The 21,452-nt window shown below is 42.6% G+C and overlaps 1 protein-coding gene across 1 annotated transcript; it reads right to left on the reverse strand.

Moving 5' to 3' along the window:
* Nucleotides 1-19,953: 19,953 nt before the first annotated feature.
* On the reverse strand, nucleotides 19,954-20,910 carry LOC148526484 (olfactory receptor 5V1-like). Its single transcript, XM_088470144.1, has one exon. It carries the CDS (start codon nucleotides 20,908-20,910, stop codon nucleotides 19,954-19,956), a length of 957 nt encoding a protein of 318 aa, XP_088326270.1.
* Between the last annotated feature and the right edge of the window lie 542 nt (nucleotides 20,911-21,452).

The raw sequence follows: 21,452 nt of genomic DNA on the forward strand, positions 1-21,452 counted from the left end.
ACAAATAATATGCATATGAACTCCGTACTATGGTGGAAGGAATCACAGCAACTACCATGTAAGTGCAGTACAAGGTATCTACAGGAACAGGACTGACCAAGTTCCCCTCACAACAGCTGTTTCTCTTTGCCATTTAGGAACTTTACTAGAAAGGATCCCCAACAGTACTGTATTTCTCTCCTTACAGCAGTTAAGGATTACAATGACCACAGATATACATACATACATAGCATATTATTATCTTAAGCCAATGACCTCCTAATGATTTACAGTACTTGTTTCATAATTTTTTGTTCTATCAATCTATATATCTATATTAGTAAAGGAACCCGGCATATGCCTGTTCACCTCAGTCAATTAGTCTTGCACATTAAACTAAATATAGCATGTATGTACTATTTACTATATCACTTCATGCAGTCATGGTGTTTGGTTTACTTTTTTGTAATAATCATACTTTTTATACTAATTGAAATAAAGTGTGATAAATCTGCTGATAAATAGCATGGTCACGCTGCGGGGGATCCCGATGTCAAACGTTCCTGTACCTTCCAGATATTGGTAGCCAAGTCTTGAGAAAGTCCCAGAAATTCACGGGGCCAAACGCGTTAACAGACACTGATTCCTCCACTTCACATAGGCTCTGGTCCTCAGCTTTGGTGTTCGGGAGAAGATTGTGCACACTGCCCGGCACCAAGTATTGATTTGTGGCAGTGTTGAGATACAGCTCCTCCTCCTGTATCACTCCCGGCTACCAATGTCTGGTATTTGTATATGGCTGTATGCGTATGTGTGTATATATATATATATATATATATATATTGTGAGACAGTTAGGTTAGGGGGTCCCTCTCCTGGGTAGAGAACTCCTTCCTTACACACACACACAGCAGCAGGGAAGCAGCACACCAGTCTGGATGCAAGTACAAGCTGGTCGGCGCCAGTCTTTATTGTACAATGTCAGAAACATAAAGAAAACATGAATATAAATCCTAGCCCTGTCGGGGCACTAACTTCACAGGTAGTTCCCTCACTACCAGAACCTGGCAGGGCCTAATGCCCTCGCCAGCAACAAAAGCACAGCACAACACTCACAGTTAGGTATCCAAGTGTCTCTGAGCAAACTCCCTGTCTGCTCTCCCAGGTGAGACAATCAGCCCTAAACACACTAGGCTTATATTGGCCACTCTCAGGTGAAAAACTAACAAGCCTGTTACCAGGCTGCGAGAACCAAAACCTGGAGTGGCCGTGGGTGGAGCCCTCCCTCTCCTCTCACCCACAACCCCCAAATATGCTTTTCAAAAAGCCGAAACTCAAGCCTGCTACACTGCAGACTTTCTCCTGGGGGTTTAAAACACAAAAGACAGGAATCTGGGACAAATGTACCTGCTACAGACCACTTTACCAGTGATCCTATCACATATCCCCCCCCTTTGTTTCGACCTGTGGGGCGGAACAACTGAAGCCCCCAAACAATGAACGCGTGACAACACGTCAGCATTGGCCAGCTGGCTTCCTGGCCTGTGTTCCACTGAAAATTTAAAAGTTTGTAACGCCAAGAACCATCTTGTAATTCTCGCATTACTGTCCTTATTTTCAGACATCCACTTCAGAGGGGCATGGTCAGTGATCAATTTGAACTTTCTTCCGTAGTACCTGAGAGCCTCTAATGCCCACTTTATGGCCAATACCTCCTTCTCCACTGTGGCATAGTTTCTCTCATGTACATTCAACTTTCTGCTAAGATAGAAAATAGGGTGTTCCTCACCCTCCTTGTTCAGGGACAGGACCACTCCTATACCTACTTCTGATGCATCGGTTTGTACTATGAATTCCCTTTCAAAATTAGGAGTCATCAGGACTGGTTGGGAACACAACGCTACTTTCAACTCCTGAAAAGCTTTCTCTGCCTCAGGACCCCATTCTACCATGACTTTTTGTTTGCCTTTGGTCAGGTCAGTCAGTGGGACTGCCATGGTGGCAAAGTACCCCGTAATTCCCAAGAAGGCTCTCACCTGCTTCTTATTCAGAGGCCGTGGCCAGTTTTGTATGGCATCAACCTTATTGAGCTGAGGCTTTATCAGGCCTCTGCCAATGGTGTATCCCAGATATTTTACTTCCTCCATGCCTAGACAACACTTTTTTGGGTTGGCTGTCAAACCTGCCTTATAGATGGAGTCCAACACTGCTTGTACCCTGGGTAAGTGAGACTGCCAATCAGGACTATGAACGACCACGTCATCCAGATAAGCAGCCGCATACCGTCTATGGGGCCTTAGAATCCTGTCCATCATTCTTTGGAAGATAGCAGGTGCCCCATGTAGCCCGAAGGGCAACATCTTGTACTGAAACAAGCCCTCTGGCGCTGAAAAAGCTGTCTTTTGTTTGGCGCTCTCGGTTAACGGTACTTGCCAATACCCTTTGGTTAGGTCAAGAGTGGTTAAATACTTGCCGTCCCTAGTCTCTCAATCAGTTCATCCACTCTTGGCATCGGGTAGGCATCGAATTTTGAAACACTGTTCAACTTTCGGAAGTCATTGCCGAAACGCACACTCCCGTCGGGCTTTGGAATCAACACATTCACTATGTGATTCTTCAATAACCCCTAACTCTAGCATATTTTTAATTTCTTTCGACACCGATTCTCTTTGTGCTTCTGGTAACCTATAGGGCTTTAGATTAACTTTAACCCCTGGGTCAGTGATGATGTCATGTTTAATGACCGAGGTATTCCCAGGTACGTCAGAGAACAGCACCCTATTTCTAATCAGAAACTCCTTGACCTCTTGTTGTTGAATTGCCGACAGGGTTTTTGCCACTGTCACTTTGGGAACTAAGGGCCCTGGACTTACTGGAGGGTCTCGGACGGCCGACAGTACCGTTCTATCTTTCCAGGGCTTTAACAGATTTATATGGTATATCTGTTCCGGCTTTCTTTTCCCCGGCTGGTAAACTTTGTAATTGACCTGCCCCACTCTTTCTAAGATTTCAAAGGTCCCTTGCCATTTAGCCAAAAGTTTATTTTCCACAGTGGGAACCAATACTAGCACTCTGTCCCCAGGAGCAAAGCTGCGTAACCAAGCATTGTGGTTGTATACCCTCTGCTGTGCCTGTTGAGCCTGTTCCAGGTGCTCTCTCACTATCAGCACTACCGCAGCAATTCTCTCCTGCATTTGAGAAACATACTCAATCACCGTTTTGTAAGGACTAGACTGCCCCTCCCATGTCTCTTTGGCAATGTCTAGTAACCCCCTTGGGTGTCTCCCATACAACAAGTCAAAGGGTGAAAAACCGGTGGAGGACTGGGGAACTTCTCTTATGGCCAACAATAAATACGGCAATAAGTAGTCCCAATCCCTACCATCCTTGTCGACCACTTTCCTAAGCATGTGTTTTTACATCTTGTTAAACCTCTCAACCAGCCCATCAGATTGGGGGTGATAAACCGAAGTTCTTAACTGTTCGATTTTGAACAGGCGGCATAACTCTTTCATGACTTTGGACATAAATGGTGTACCCTGGTCAGTTAGTATCTCCTTAGGTATACCCAGCCTGCTAAAGACATGAGCTCTCTGGCAATGGTCTTGGTTGACGTATTGCGCAACGGGATCGCTTCAGGGTACCTGGTAGCATAATCCATTATCACCAGAATATACTAGTGTCCCCTGGCAGACTTCATTATGGGTCCAACCAAATCCATTGCTATTCTTTCAAACGGCACCTCTATGATAGGCAATGGAACTAGTGGACCATTAAAATGTGACCTGGGAGCATGATACTGACACTCAGGGCAGGATGCGCAAAAGTCAGATACCTCTTTATGAAGCATGGGCCAGAAAAACCTCTGCAATATTCGCTCAGTGGTTTTCTCTACCCCTAGATGGCCTGCCATTATATGACCATGGGCCAGATCCAACACTGTTCTTCTGTAGGCTTTGGGAACTATTAGTTGTTCCACAACATCTTCCCCCTTCTTAGTCACCTGATATAACAAATTCTGCCACATTGTCATGTGGGGATAGGACAAAGAACTATCAGGGTCTACGGGTTTACCATCAACTACTTTTACATTCTCCCTGGATTTTACCAAAGTAGGGTCATTCAACTGCTCCACAGCAAAGACCTCTCTTCTGACCTCTAAATCAGGCAGACGATCACCTGGCCCAACAACACTTCCCACCTCAATGGGAGGCACATCAGTTGGCGGGCCACCGTCACGCTCCACATTCTCTAGTTCACCAATCATAGTAGAAAAAGGGAATAACTCTGACTCAGAAGAAACTCCCTCCTCCACTACATCGACAACCTTCTCAAATGGATCGGGGTTGTTCACCTCCAGAAGTGAGCAAAGTCTCTCCCAAATATTGCATCGTACATCAGACCATGTACCAAACCTACAGAAACTATAGCAGAACCACATGGTGTCTCGATGTTCACCTCGGCAGTAACATAATATTGAGTATCCCCATGTATGCAGGTCACACCAACAGTTTTCCCCTCACGCCGCAAGGGGTTCACCAGCTCAGCTTTTATAAGTGTCACCAAGCTACCAGAGTCTAACAGTGCCTCTACTCGGTTGCCATCTACAGTGAGTACACACATGTGCTTATCAGTCGCAGCCTGCCGGGCAGCCGTACAGGCTATCTGTGCAAAGAAAGACCCCCTGCGGTAGACATGAACAGTATCACATTGCATAGGTTCAGTTGTAAGTGAACAATTAGCGGCAATATGGCCGAAGCCACCACATCAGAAACACTGAGTCATATTAATGTCTAGTCGTTTACGGGGCAAGAACCTTCCCGACCTCTCCAGGTTCTACACCCTCAGACTTAGGTACATTCCACCGCCCAGCACCCTTCTCCCCTGGAACAGTCTTACCAGTGTCTGTGGGAGTTCGCCGGTGCACCATCGGGGCTCGGTGGGGCCTACTCATCAGCTCCTCAGCCGCCACGTACCTCTCCACCAGCTCGACCAACTGGTCCACGGCCTTAGGGTCTGCATGGTTCACCCACTTGTGCAGAGTCGCAGGTAATGATCACAGGTACCGGTCCATCACGACCCTTTCCACGATCTGCGGTCCCGTCAGCGTCTCGGGCTGTAGCCATTTTGAGGACAGATGGACGAGGTCATGCATCTGTGAACGTGGAGGCTTGTCCATATGGAACTCCCAGTGGTGGACCCATTGGGCACGAACTAAGGTGGTGACTCCCAAGCGAGTTAGGATCTCCTGTTTTAGTTTTTTATAGTCCTTGGCATCAGCCAGGCATAAGTCAAAATAGGCCTTTTGTGGCTCCCCAGGCAAAAAAGGTGCCACCAGACTTGCCCACTGCTCCTTGGGCCAACTCTCCCTTTCGGCCGTTCTTTCATATGCGGTGAGATAGGCCTCCACATCATCGCCCGAAGTCATCTTCTGGAGGAAGTGACTGGCTCGTACGGAGTGAGTGGTGGTGGGAGGACCAGTACCAACACCTCTGGGCCGGGCGATCAGGTGCTGTACCACCTCTTTTATGGCCTGGCTGTTTTCCGCTAAGGCCCGGTGGGTTTCCTCGATGGCAACCTGTTGTTGCCCCTGGGCTGTCTCCAAGGCCGACAGTTGCACCCTGGTGAATTCCTGCAGAGCCCTGGTAGATTCCTGCTGAGCTCTGGTAGATTCCTGCTGAGCTGCTGTAGCTTGGACCAGGGCTTTAATAATGTCCTCCATTTTGTCTTGGGGTGTAGGTTGGAAGCTGAACCTTGCCTCTCTGAGCATGGGCTGACGTCTCCTCTATGGGACTCCAAGGACACAGCGTTATTTCCACACTCGCAAATTGGGTGTCTGTTCCTTTAATTTTTAAACGGAAAGTTTTTCTCTTGCTGCAACTTCAGTGTGTGTGGGTGCCCGCATTCTCCACCATATTGTGACACAGTTAGGTTAGGGGTTCCCTCTCCTGGGTAGAGGACTCCTTCCTTACACACACACACAGCAGCAGGGAAGCAGCATACCAGTCTGGATGCAAGTACAAGCTGGTCGGTGCCAGTCTTTATTGTACAATGTCAGAAACATAAAGAAAGCATAAATATAAATCCTAGCCCTGTCAGGGCACTAACTTCACAGGTAGTTCCCTCACTACCAGAACCTGGCAGGGCCTAATGCCCTCGCCAGCAACAAAAGCACAGCACAACACTCACAGTTAGGTATCCAAGTGTCTCTGAGCAAACTCCCTGTCTGCTCTCCCAATTGAGACAATCAGCCCTAAACACACTAGGCTTATATTGGCCACTCTCAGGTGGAAAACTAACAAGCCTGTTACCAGGCTGCGAGAACCAAAACCTGGAGTGGCCGTGGGTGGAGCCCTCCCTCTCCTCTCACCCACAACCCCCAGGTCCCAAATCGGCTTTTCAAAAAGCCAAAACTCAAGCCTGCTACACTGCAGACTTTCTCCTGGGGGTTTAAAACACAAAAGACAGGAATCTGGGACAAATGTACCTGCCACAGACCACTTTACCAGTGATCCTATCACAATATATATATATATATATATATATATATTATATATATATATATATATATGGTACCTACAGTATGTGTATGAGTTTAGCTTGGAATGGCTAGAGAAAGGCAGTGTTATAACTCCATTCCTTATTAACAGCTTTTATCAAAGCTACCCATATACAGTTCTCCCCAGAGGGGCTTTAAAATTTTACTTTGCGCATTACAATCCACTGCTTTTGGTAAAGTCTTCCCCTCTTCTTTACACCCTATTTAATCTCTTCCACCCCCCTACTTCTCAATTTATCCTCCCTCTCTTCCAGTCTGTTTCAACCCTTTCTCCCATAGTCCTACCAACCCTTCTCTTTTCCTCTCACCCTCACCTGCTGTATCCCAATTTTTCTTTTATATTTTTCTTATTGAACCACTCTTACACTGCAGTCTCCATACATCAGTTGACACTTATCCCTCTAGTTATTGTGACACATATCATCACTTACATAGACCTCCCAGCCAATACATTTCTCACACATGACATCTTCCTACATTGTATTGGCAAATGTACATTAAAGTTCATTGAAGACACATACCTATACTTGTATAGCCCTCACGCACGTATGTACCTCACATTATAAACCTTTATACACATTTTATATATATTTTTTATATATTTAATAAATTGGATTCATTTATATTTTATTAAGTTATATTTTTATTTTCAACCTGACCCTTTCCGTTATTCCAACTAGTATACATTTACTCAGGGCCGCAATTAGGGGGGGCTAGAGGTGCCCGTGCACCAGGTGCCAGAATGCAGGGGGTGAAAAAGGATGACTCACGGTGGGGGGCCTGCAGAGTCAGAAAGCAGCCATCCAAAAATGTCCTCCACCAAGAAAGAGACCGATGCTAGAGGTCCTTACTGAACCTCTAGTGTCTGTCTCCTCCTTGGCCGCGGCCATTTTTGGATGGTCATTTTCAGCAGGTTTCATGCAGAGTAGCCGTCCACATGGACTCTGCTGAAAACGGCCATCCAAAAATGGCCGCCGCCAAGGAGGTGACAGACACTAGATGTCCTACTGGACCTCTAGTGTCTGTTAGGCCAGCGCAAGTGCCGGGAGAAGATGCTGAAAGCTGCATCTTCTCCCGTGAAATCCCCTGGCAATGAGCATAAAATCCCTGACAATGAGCAGGTAATTTTAAAGTAATTAGAAGCCTTACTGTGGGGCATAAAATGGTGTCTGGCATATGTAAGTGGCACTTTGGTAATACGCATTATAGTGTGTGGCATTATGTGTAATGGGCATTATTGTGTGTGGAATAATGTAAGTCACTATACCAGGGACGTTTGACTAGTGAACACAGAAAAAAGAAAATTGCACTCCAGCACACTGTGGATAAATCAAAAATACTTGAATCCTACATGATAATAGACATTCAGAGGTATTGGTTTACATACATTTGCAAATATATGAATAAGCGCTGGGCCATCATCAAGGCTCCTCTATACCAGCGTCCCTAAAATTAAGGGGTTCACGTCCGAGAAGCAAGGCACCCCAAAAAATTCCAGCCAAGGACCACCCCCAGGGCATCACACGAAAAGGGGAAAAAAGGTGATAGTGAAGTGTTAAAGGATAGGTGTGTAAAGATAAATCAATAAGTGTTAATGAGATGTAAAAGAATTAAAATGACATAAATAATACACAAACGCATAGAAAGTGAAAAAATATTCTATGTGAATTAAGTGGTGATGCCATGAGCAAGGTCCAGCCAGAACAAAACCGGGGGCCCCACTCCCAAACGCTCACCCCAAAATAATTATTGCTACATAATAGTAGCACCCACTCTGAGTCATATAATAACAAATTGATGTACTGCATAATAGCAGTACATGTATGAGCTGAGAGCTAACTTACCTTGGAGGTACCCCAAAAAACCTCCACATGGCACTATAAGGATCAGCACCTCCTCCTAATGCTGACTCCTTTCATGCCTCCAAACTGCAAGCAAAAAATATGGTAGTTGCTCAATCAGCTTAATATACTACAGGTGCTTGTAAAGGGCGGGGTTTACATTGAACACAGAAAAAAGAAAATTGCACTCCAGCACACTGTAGATAAATCAAAAATACTTGAATCCTACATGATAATAGACATTCAGAGGTATTGGTTTACATACATTTGCAAATATATGAATAAGCGCTGGGCCATCATCAAGGCTCCTCTATACCAGCGTCCCTAAAATTAAGGGGTTCACGTCCGAGAAGCAAGGCACCCCAAAAAATTCCAGCCAAGGACCACCCCCAGGGCATCACACGAAAAGGGGAAAAAAGGTGATAGTGAAGTGTTAAGGATAGGTGTGTAAAGATAAATCAATAAGTGTTAATGAGATGTAAAAGAATTAAAATGACATAAATAATACACAAACGCATAGAAAGTGAAAAACTATTCTATGTGAATTAAGTGGTGATGCCATGAGCAAGGTCCAGCCAGAACAATCCCGGGGGCCCCACTCCCAAACGCTCATCCCAAAATAATTATTGCTACATAATAGTAGCACCCACTCTGGGTCATATAATAACAAATTGATGTACTGCATAATAGCAGTACATGTATGAGCTGAGAGCAGACTCACCTAGAAGGTACTCCAGAAACCTCCTAATGGCACTATTCAGACCAACACATCCTCCCAATGCTGGCTCCTTTCATGCCTCACAAAACTGCAAACAAAAAGTATGGTGGTCACTCACATCAACTTAATGACATTGCACAGGTGCTTATAAAGGGCGGGGTTTACACTGATCTACAGAAAAATCAGGGATTTTCCCTCCAGCACACTGCAGCAAAATCAACAAAAATACTTGAATCCTACATGATAATAGAAATTCAGAGGTATTGGTTTACATACATTTGCAAATATATGAATCAGCGCTGGGCCAACGTCAAGGCTCCTCTATACCAGCGTCCCTAACATTATTGGGTTAACGTCTGAGATGCAGAGAACCCCAAAAGAATCCAGCCAAGGACTATGCCCAGGGCATCACACGAAAAATGGAAAAAAGTGAAAGTGAAGTATAAAGTATAGTTGTGTAAAGATAAATCAATAAGTGTTAATGGTAAGGGGTTAAAATTACATAAATAATAGACAAACAAATAGAAAGGAGATAAAACAATTTCTTTGTGAATTAAGTGGTGATGCCCTCAAAAAAGGCCCAGCCAGAGTAACTTCAGGGGCCCCACGCCCAAACGCTCACCCCAAATTAATTGTTGCTACCTAATAGTAACACCCACTCTGGGTCATATAATTACAAATCAATGTACTGCATAATAACAGTACATGTATAAGCTGAGAGCAGACTCACCTAGAAGGTACCCCAGAAACCTCCTAATGGCACTATTCAGACCAACACATCCTCCCAATGCTGGCTCCTTTCATGCCTCACAAAACTGCAAACAAAAAGTATGGTGGTCGCTCACATCAACTTAATGACATTGCACAAGTGCTTGTAAAGGGTGGGGTTTACACTGAGCTACAGACAAAAAAGGGATTTTCCCTCCGGCACACTGCAGCAAAATCAACAAAAATACTTGAATCCTACATGATAATAGAAATTCAGAGGTATTGGTTTACATACATTTGCAAATATATGAATAAGCACTGGGCCAACATCAAGGCTCCTCTATACCAGCATCCCTTACATTATTGGGTTCACGTCCGAGATGCAGGGAACCCCAAAAGAATCCAGCCAAGGACTATCCCCAGGGCATCACACGAAAAATGGAAAAAAGGTGAAAGTGAAGTGTAAAGTAATGAAGACTATACATTTGATATATAAAGAGTTTATTATAAAAACAGCTCCCTGAATATCATTCTTATAACATGTATGCTATTATGCAGTACATCAATTTGTTATTATATGACCCAGAGTGGGTGCTACTATTAAGTAGCAATAATTATTTTGGGGTGAGCGTTTGGGAGTGGGGCCCCCGGGATTGTTCTGGCTGGACCTTGCTCATGGCATCACCACTTAATTCACATAGAATATTTTTTCACTTTCTATGCGTTTGTGTATTATTTATGTCATTTTAATTCTTTTACATCTCATTAACACTTATTGATTTATCTTTACACACCTATCCTTTAACACTTCACTATCACCTTTTTTCCCCTTTTCGTGTGATGCCCTGGGGGTGGTCCTTGGCTGGAATTTTTTGGGGTGCCTTGCTTCTCGGACGTGAACCCCTTAATTTTAGGGACGCTGGTATAGAGGAGCCTTGATGATGGCCCAGCGCTTATTCATATATTTGCAAATGTATGTAAACCAATACCTCTGAATGTCTATTATCATGTAGGATTCAAGTATTTTTGATTTATCTACAGTGTGCTGGAGTGCAATTTTCTTTTTTCTGTGTTCAATGTAAACCCCGCCCTTTACAAGCACCTGTAGTATATTAAACTGATTGAGCAACTACCATATTTTTTGCTTGACGTTTGACTAGTGCACTGCCTTATGGAGGAGCAAGGACAAAATCCAGGTACAGGAAAAGAGGGGGCACAAAATCGCTACTTTGCAACGGGTGACAGATATCCTAGTTTCGGCCTTGATTTACTACACACATATTACATTCTACTCACTCCATTCTCCGCATCAGACACTCACATTAAAAATGCTTCTATACAGTGGCATCCTTACCTAACATCGTACCCGGTGAATGTTGGGAGGAGAGGCACACTTCACTGTGCGTGGCTGCGTGCTGGAAAATCAGGGGGCATGGCCTTGCGGGTGGGCATGGCCTTGCGGGTGGGGGCATGGCCCCGCAGGTTGAACCCCCATTTTTTGTTACACCAGGGGTGCTGGAGGTGCAGGCTGCCCCCGGGGCCCAGCCTGTTTGAGGGCCGGCTCCCTCACTGTGCCGGGAGCTGAGTGCTGCACGTAATGCAGGACCCGGCTCCTGTCACTGAGGGGGAGCCAGCACTTTGGTGTCACCCCTCAGTTGGTGACACCCAGTGTGGCCTGCTCCCCCCTTGTGACGCCAGTGCTTCTACATATTTTTCTGTCTGCCGCGAATGACAGTAGTGTAGCTCATAGAGGGTTCAGTGATGTAGTATAGGGTATAGAGGAGTCAGTGATGGAGTATAGGGTAAAGAGGGGTCAGTATTGTAATGTAGTGTATAGAAGTGTCATTAATTTAGTGTAGGGTATAGAGTGGTCAGTATTGTAGTGTAGGGTATAGAAAGGTCAGTAATGTAGTATAGGGTATAGAAAGGTGAGTAATGTAGTATAGGGTATAGAAGTGTGTTTAATGTAGTGTAGGGTATAGAGTGGTCAGTATTGTAGTGTAGGGTACAGAAAGGTCAGTAATGTAGTATAGGGTATAGAAAGGACAGTAATGTAGTATAGGGTATAGAAGTGTCTAATGTAGTGTAGGGTATAGAGGGGTCGGTAATGTACCGTAGGGTATAGAGGGGTCATTATTGTAGTGCAGGGTATAGAGGGGTCGGTAATGTAATATAGGGTATAGAAGGGTAATTAATGTAGTGTAGGGTATAGAGTGGTCGGTAATGTAGTGTATGGTATAGAGGCATCATAGATGTAGTGTATCATATAGAAGTGTCAGTGATGTAGCGTAGGGTATAGAGGGCTCAGTATTTTAGTGTAGGGTATAGAAAGGTCAGTGATGTAGTGTAGGGTATAGAGGGCTCAGTATTTTAGTGTAGGGTATAGAAAGGTCAGTGATGTAGTGTAGGGTATAGAGAAGTCAGTAATGTAGTTTAGGGTATTTACAGTAGGGGTCAGTAATATAGTGTAGGGTATAGAGAGGTCATTATTGTAGTGTATGGTATAGAGGGGACAATGATGTAGTGTAGGGTATAGAGAGGTCAGTAATATGTAGGGTATAGAGGGGTCAGTAATATAGTGTAGAGTATGGAAGGGTCAGCAATGTAGTGTAGTGTGTGAGAGTCGGTGCCAAAGTAAATTTTTGCCTTGGGCTCCATTTGGTCTAGAACCTGACTGTCTCCCTTTACTCCTTATTATATCTATTTCCTACTTTAGCATGTACTTGCTCCAGGTGCCATGACACCACGCTACATCTCTGACTACGCAGGCATATATCTCTTGGAAAAAGGTGCTGGTACCATATTCGGAATGTAGTTGGCATCCCGGCATGCGGGATGCCGACGGCTGAAATACTGGCACCGAAATCTCGACAATTTCGGATCCCGGCACCAGTATCCTGACCATCCGCATCCCGAAGGTAAGTATCAGTGTTAGGGGGAGGCTAGCGTTAGGGTGTAGGGTTGGCGTCAATGAGGGTTAGGATTAGGATGCGGAGAGGGGGAGGTTAGGTTTAGGCAAAAGGGCGGGTGCGGGTTAGGGTTAGGCACTGGGAAGGGCTTAGAGTAGGGTTTAGGAAATCACTTACCATTAGTTGCTATGGGTGTTGTGATTCTGAATATCGGGATGCCACTGCCGGTATTCTGACCAGCGGCATCCCGAAAACAGCCGGGATTTCATAACTAACCCCCATATTCCCAGTGATTTATGTAACATCAGCGGAATGAATAGTATTGTCTATGGTACAGGATGAGCATTGTGGGCCCCACTGGACGCAGGGGCCTGTGAGCAAAACACACTCCATTTCACCTGTTATAGATACACCCTTTGTAAATGAAACACACACTGTATAGTAAATGCACTGCACTTTATTGAACACTACAAAATATTATATTAATAAAAGATTAACAAACTCATAAACACAAGCATAAACACTTTGGGGCTGATTCACATTCGTAATCAAGTTCTAGATGCAGATCTCTGCCTATATTCATAGTCGGCCACATCTATGCAGTCACACCACTCTTGTACATCCGCTTGTTAAAGTAGACGTCATCATTATCAGCACAAATTTGCATCAGCCCAACTCTTGGTGCAAGAGATCCATCTGAAATCACCTGCGTCTCTGCATACACTAAAATCTGTATAGGTCACAATTACTGTATGTCCCACAGAACATTTACCCTACATGAGAATTCCCTGTTGTACTCTTTTCTACCCATTTAGCTGCAAGTGGAGTGTAAAATTGTTTATGATATTTTATATCTAAGGTTTCCATTGCGCCATGCACAGTGAATATAACAAAAAAGTAATGTCTTATGCCGTAAGCACAGATTTGTACAATCAACTTCAGAACTTCCCAAACTGTAAATGCATACATTAATTGCAGGGAAGAGGGTCCTGCTTGAATGATCTTATGGTACGTACACATGGTACGTTCAGTCAGCGATAACGATATCGGTCATATCGTGCATTTTAATCGTACTTTGTGTACGCACCATTAGAAAGATTGTTTATGATTAATACTACAATATACAACAAATAGAATAGATAATTTAAAAATAAATAAAAAAAAAAAAAAAACTATACGAGGACCAGTGAACCTGAAAATATGTGAGTCAAGATAATGAGATGAAGTCTCATACTACCTAGGGTGCTTGTATATGCATACTGCAGAACTCTTATCACACACTTATGGTGCAAACACACGGTCAGGTTTTTCTTCAGATCTGAACAATAACGATTTAAAAAATCGTTCAATTGTTCATATCTGAAGGAAAATCTAACATGTCTGAATGATGAACGATACGCGTTCCCGATTGTCAGATAATGATATCTGACATCTGTGTTTGTAGTCAGATTTGGACGATTCCATTCATTTTAATGCAGTCAAAAATCGTTCGTAGTTCAAATCGTTCATCTGACAAATCTGACCATGTGTATGCACCTTTAGAGGTGGGAAGAGGATGGAAAGGAGTTTTTTCACATAGGCAAAGTGAAATCTGAGGGACTTATTGGGAGTCACTTAGGATGCTGATGTTCACATAGTTGTATGGCACATGTGTCAGAGTGTATACACAGAGGTGCTGCTGCAATCATGTCGCAAGGTATCAGAATTATTTTGGAAAAGTAATGGGCATTTCTTGGCAGTGACAGGATGGTGGCATAGCGCATACAGGGAGATGATCTATCTTATGGATGTGCTATGGGAGTGTTGTACACCAGGCGCATATGCTGCTGATTCAGAGGCATACGTATGTACTGTATGTTGTGTACAGCTGTGCATATATACGTATATGAGAAATGTCACTAATGTACGCCTGATTTACTTCCAACTCTGCATCTGCTCATTATATCAGTTTCTAAAAAAAATTTTGTTTGCTATAGTTCATATGATGAAAGGCATAAATAGACTTAAAAATTACACCTAGTTCACTAATATAGTTTGGGACACTAATAGGAAATATTTTTTAGTATTTATATTACATCGGAGTGAACTATCTCAACAGGTTAAGAAATAAAATGTTATCAAGGTTACATATAAACTTTTGTTGCATCAATCATATTAAAGCTGTGGTAACTACTAATAAAACTAGTAATAGTAACAGTAGTAACAATAATATTTGACATACTTTCCGAAGTCACAGAAACAATCTAAAATATTACAATTTATATCACTGACATCACGTACTGCTATCAGTGAATAAATCAATAATCTTCATGATTAAATATGTTACCTTATTTGAAGTTATATTCAAGAAAGCAGTGTTTCTCAAACCCAGTCCCCATGGAACCCTAACAGTGCATGTTTTCCATCTCATCTAGCCCGAGCACAGGTTTGTTAATTGACTACACAATAGATCTATAGACGGTGAAGACACCTTGAAAGCAAGCACTGAGATTGACCAAGGCCGTAACTAGACATGCTGGTGCCCTGTGTGAGTAAGAGCATTAGTACCCCCCCTACCGATGCAGCACTCACCCGCCCACTAAATTAGAATTATCCTGACTGTGTCAGGTATAAGGTACTAATGTAGCAGGTGACCACCACAAAATATACAATAATGTCTTCGTGTTTGCCATCATCTTATTTAAATGAAGACACAGGATGATCCTGTGTCTTCATTTAAATAAGATGATGGCAAACAAGAAGACATTATTGTATATGTGGTGGTCACCTGTTACATTAGTACCTTATACTTTGCACAGTTAAGATAATTTTAATATTAATAAATTATCAGGTCATGTTGTAAACCAACTTAACCCCAATTCCCCCATTCCCCCTGGGTTTTTTCTCCTATATGCAATCAGCAGCACTCACTTGGTCAATAATACTCTCTGACCAGGAACAGGCTGAGTGACTGACACCTGTGTTTGGAGTTGGACTGACACTGTCATTGTCACTGTACTGCCTTGACTGGAAACTGCTTGTCACCGTGTCTGTGCACCAAAATACAACTGCTCCTCACTCTTGCCAGTGCCACCATGGGAGTGTGGAGAGGAGACGTCATGACGTCTACCAGACCCTACAGAGAATGTGCGCCAAGTGGGTGCCTGTCAGAGGAGGTGGAGCTGAGGGAGATGGACAGATGGCAGGGGCCTGGCGCACACCACTGCTGATATACAGGGCACATTGCGCTCTGTGGGGTGGCACCGGCCGCACCACCCTAGTTATGGCCCTGAGATTGAAGAACACTGCATTAAAGAATAGAGTAGCATCACCTAGGGATGATACATTGCTCTGCACTCCTAAGGGCTAAATCTGATTCGCACACTGCTGCAACCATTTTAGCATCATTTGGGATAGCCATGTCTGCTAGTTTATGGTAGTGCTAGAATCAGCCCTTCCCCAGTTGTACAAGCATATGTCTGAATGTACAAGGACCGAGACACCCAGTTTGAGCATCTTTAGATGCTGTAATACCACTTGGTTCATCTTCATATGTAACTATTGGTCACACAATTGACACTTGCACCAGCCCCATGCTCGGATAAATTCTTTGTCAAAGTCTGGCCTCAAACGTGAGCAATTATGGGCCTGATTCAGAGTGGTACACTATTACCACTGCAGGTGCAATCCCGTATGCAGCTACTATGTGAAAATATGCAAATGTTGTACATGCCAGGAGGGTATGCAATCGGGAAGCCGACTGCCTAAATACCGGCAGCCGGCTTCCCGACTGTCATATCCCGGCAAGGGTGAAATGCCGGGCGTCTAGATGTAGACGCCCGGCATTTCCTGGATGCCGGGAGACCGGCGCCCGGCATCCCGATTGTAGTGATGCCAGGTGCCACTAGCGGACAGCCGTGGGGGGGAGGGTTAGGTTTAGGGCTCCCGGGGGGGACTTAGGGTTAGGCACCCCCCCGGGAGGGTTAGGGTTAGGCTAGGGTGAGGGAGGGTTAGGGTTAGGCACCCTGGGGGGGGACTTAGGGTTAGGCACCCCCCGGGGGGACTTAGGTTTAGGCAGCAGGGAAGGGGGTGGTTAGGGTTAGGCACTTGGGGGGGAGGTTAGGGTTAGGCACCCCTAAGGAGGGTTAGGGTTAGCGGGGTTAGGTTAGGTTAGACAATACTTACCTATCCACGATCGGGATTTACAGTGCTGTCGGGCTTCCGCTGCCGGGATCTCTGCTGATGTCGGCCGGCGGTATTTCATACCAATTCCGCCAGGAGATATATTGTGATGCCCACTGGGATCCTTGTAAATGCAAGCATCTGCGTACAAAGACATAGCTCGTATATCATTCCATGTTAGCAGTACTGAGTAACTCTATGGTCATACAGAATGGCCGCGGGAACTAAGACGCTGGAGTCATATTTCTTGCGTACGGGATCACAGATGCAGGCTGTGACATGCCCCCCAAATGGTTACAAATCTGCATTTGTAGTCACCATTCCCCGTTACATCTCCCAAATGCTCCCTGACTGTCAGTCACACTGCAAATAAATACTAGCTGTGATTTACAAAGGTAATGTACCTGATTTTTGCATATGCACAGTAGCAAAGTATCTCTCAATTAATGTATATGAACATCGGCATTCCGAGTGACTCAGAATCAGGCCTTAATATTGTTTTATTTACTTTGTATTTGTTGATAACAATGAAGACTTACAAAGAACTATATCATCTACACTGGCACCATCCATTTGTGTGCTACATCATGACAAACTAATTAAAAACTTTTGAAAATTTTTAAAAACCCATTTACTCTAGATGGACTTAATAACATTTTCATACTACTAATTATTTATCTAAGTGTTACTCAATTTTCCATGTGAGTATGGTGCACTGTACGTAGCCACATATTACAATACAAAATGAAATTAATCATATTAGAAAAGGTCTTTATGTTTCCTATGATTTTTTTTAGTTTGTATGGTAATCTTGTGTCATCACAGTTAATTATATAGTGTAGTATGTTTTTTTTTTTTTTTAGTTTAAATGTTATATGTTGACTACATTTCTTTGTATGATTTGCTATGTTTTATAGGAACTGTAAATACACTGTAATGCATCTACATTTTTTGGTTAATAATTAATTATCATTATCGTGCTGTCATAATGTTATTGTTATTATATATGTATTAGGATATTGTGATATAATCATAATTATGATTTCAATGTATTATGTGTTATTCATGATAGATTATTTACATGATTTCATAATGTCACTGCATGAACAATTTAAAAAGGAAATCCTCTGAGTTAACGTAATTTAGAATTAATTACATAATAGCTTTGTGTTAATTACATAATAGCTTGTGTTAGGCTTAAACACTTTAATGTGTTTAAGCTAATTCTTTCCCATTTACTTTTTTACTGATAATGTATTTAATTATTATATTTTCTACTGCTGCACTGAAAAAACCAATGATTACTGCACTTGGTGTTGACATAGGGATGTAATTATGCGGCCGCCGGTCTCAATCCCGACAGTGTCATCCAGGCAAGGGATTTAACATAAAGTCGAAATACTGACGCCTATGTTAATCCCAATGCCGGAATGCTGAAGGACGACGCCAGACCGATCATCCTCCTGATGGGTAAGTATGCACTTAGCCCGGGAATGGGAGGGTTAGGTTTAGGGACCCCCTGGGTGATTTAGGGTTAGGCACCCCTCCCCCGGGGAAGGTTAGGGTTAGGCTAGGGAAAGGGGGGGTTAGAGTTAGGCACTAGGGGGGGAGGTTAGGGTTAGGCACCCCCCTCGGGAGACTTAAGTTTAGGGTGACGGGTCGGGAGGTTAGGTTTAGGCACCCCTGGGGGGGAGGTTAGGGTTAGGCACTGTGGGGAGATTAGGCACCCCTAAGAGAGGGTTAGGGTTAGAGGGGGGAGAGGGGAGGGTTTTCATACTTACAGGTACCTGTTGGGATCTTCATCCGTCGGTCTCTCACTGTCAGGATTAGAACCAGTGGCTATTAAGCCGTCTGTGTTTCAATTCCATTCTGTTGACATATAATGAGTGTAAAAAAGGTCAATATAAAACTGTTTACTCTCAATTAATAAACAGGAGGCTGTATTATGAAAATACCATTTAATGGCTGAATAATTGAAACACAAACAGATAATAGGATAAATTATAAAAACAATTGATACATAAAAATAGCAGCATATAAAGATTGCATATACATATGCACCTGATTTGTAGCAGCTTGAAATTGAAAAAAAAAGATTTATTTAATCAATTTGAGTTCCAAGACAGATGAAAGGTTTACTTTGTTGCAATGTATCCTTTCACACATAGAGTATCCATTCAATGAACCATGAATCGAGTAAGTCCTTATTTTGCAATACTGATAAGCTGATTAAAAATTGCAGAGCCTTTAATTAGAATGTATATACAGTGGCGTCCCAATGTTGCGGAGTGTAACCAGAGAGTTTGTAATAGTAAAGGAGTTACGTCTGTCCTTACAGGCTGATGTTTCCTGTGTGTACACAAAACTTTTACGATATGTGGACTGCTGTAGGTGGCGTGGCCATGCCGAGGTCCGTTCCTGCTGGCACTCTGTCCCCACAATAAGACGCGGCAGGAGGTGAAAGCAATGGCCGCTGACAAGATGCAGTGGCTGCAGACGGTCTTTCACGGCTGCTCTGTGAGCGGATCTGGGTATTTCACGTGGTGTCAAAACAGTGGTGAAAGCCGCTAATGCCTGGAGGGTGATGTTTTCAATTTCAAGCTGCTACGAATCAGCTGCATATGTATATGCAATCTTTATATGCTGCTATTTTTATGTATCAATTGTTTTTATAATCTATCCTATTATCTGTTTGTGTTTCGATTATTCAGCCATTAAATGGTATTTCATAATAAAGCCTGTTTATTAATAGAGAGCAAATAGTTTTATATTGACCTTTTTTACACTCATTATGTGTCAACACCAAGCACAGTAATCATTGGTTTTTAAATTTTCTGTTTGAGATTGTATATTTCTAGGGTCTCAACTAGACCCAGTTTACATGCAGCAAGTGTTGTCTGATATAAAAATGTATATGTATCAACAGTGGCAGGAATTGCAGTAATTCACTGCTCAGTTTAGTCTACTGCTACACTGCCTAGTGCTACAGATGTCAACTTTTATAAATATAATTTTCAATTGTGTTTTAAATTGCCTTCCAAAAACTTGCATAGGTATTTGTAATAACATTGACTATGTATTATTTGAGCAGTGAAATTAGACAAACTTTATCTTTAAACATCTTTTTAATCTCTTCTTTGATTTCTTTGTTCCTTAAACTATATATAATTGGATTCAACATAGGAGCCATTACACTGTACAAAATAGACACAGCACTGTCTCTCTGTAAAGAATATGATGAAGAAGGCCTTATGTATATGAACATGGCTGTTCCATAAAACAGGGCAACAACAATAAGGTGAGAGGAACAAGTGGAGAAAGCTTTATATTTCCCTTCTTTAGAAGGTAACTGGAATATGGCAGAAATAATAAAAGTGTAGGAGATTAGGATTAATAGGAAAGTAGTGAAACCTACACATATACCTCCCACCACAAAGAGAACTAGTTCATTAACATAAGTATCCCTACATGAGATTTTTAGCAGTGGAGGAATATCACAAAAGTAATGATTGAGCTCATGAGATTTGCAGAAAGGGAGGCGAAAAGTGAGAGTTGTGTGCACTATAGAGTTCAATAATCCATTTGTCCAGCAAACTGCAACCAGCAGATGACAAGTAATCCTATTCATGATGATTGTGTAGTACAACGGAGAGCAGATTGCTAAATAACGATCATAAGCCATGACCGCTAAGAGGAAAGCTTCTGTTCCTTGCATGGAAATAAACATTAACATCTGTATCAAACATCCTGTAAAAGATATGATTTTCTTCTTTTCCAGGAAATCAGATAGCATTTTTGGCACTGTCACCGAAATATAACAAGTATCAAGAAATGAGAGGTTTCCTAAAAAGAAGAACATTGGTGATTGAAGTTTGGAGTCCAAGTAGGTCACAAATACAATACTCAAATTGCCCAAAAGGCTCATCATATACAAGCAAAGGAATATAGCAAATAGTCCACTTTCAGATGCAAAAATATTAGGGAATCCTTGGAAAATAAATTCATTCCAGGGTCTGCTTATATTTATGTCAATCATGTTTTTAGTGAAAGATCATTGTTTTCCAATTATATGAGACACATACGTAGTATAGTATACTAATACTATAAAATTGTCATTCTCGTTCTCTTTTGTTTTCAAAATGTAGAAAATGAAACCAAACATACACTTTCCTGCTGGCTAAATTAAGTGGTAACATTTATGTTGCTGCGTGATTTTTAACCAGCTACAGTTTATTTAAAATTATATATAAATGTCACTAGTCCAAAAGAACATTGGATGTTCTAGTTTCTTGTTAACACAGGTATATGTAGAGAAATCAAATGTTATGCAAACCTTAATTGCCATCTATTTACAAATAAGTGTCTATTACCCATGAGAGTAGGTATTTGCTTTGACACATCTGTTGTCTCCGATGATGTACCCCCATAGGACTTAATCACACATAAAATATGTAAATGTCACTTATGTAGTTATCTGTTTTACTGATGTGTGTATGTATATGTATGTATATATATATATATATATATATATAGTGATACGATTGGGGTAGGGGGTCCCTCTCCTGGGGTAGATGGACA

The sequence above is a fragment of the Taudactylus pleione genome, unplaced genomic scaffold, assembly GCF_031769625.1.
Source record: "Taudactylus pleione unplaced genomic scaffold, aTauple2 ptg000095l, whole genome shotgun sequence".
Classification (NCBI taxonomy): domain Eukaryota; kingdom Metazoa; phylum Chordata; class Amphibia; order Anura; family Myobatrachidae; genus Taudactylus; species Taudactylus pleione.

Coding starts and splice junctions, on each gene's coding strand:
- LOC148526484 (XM_088470144.1), bottom strand. CDS start 20,910: ATGATTGACATAAATATAAGCAGACCCTGGAATGAATTTATTTTCCAA.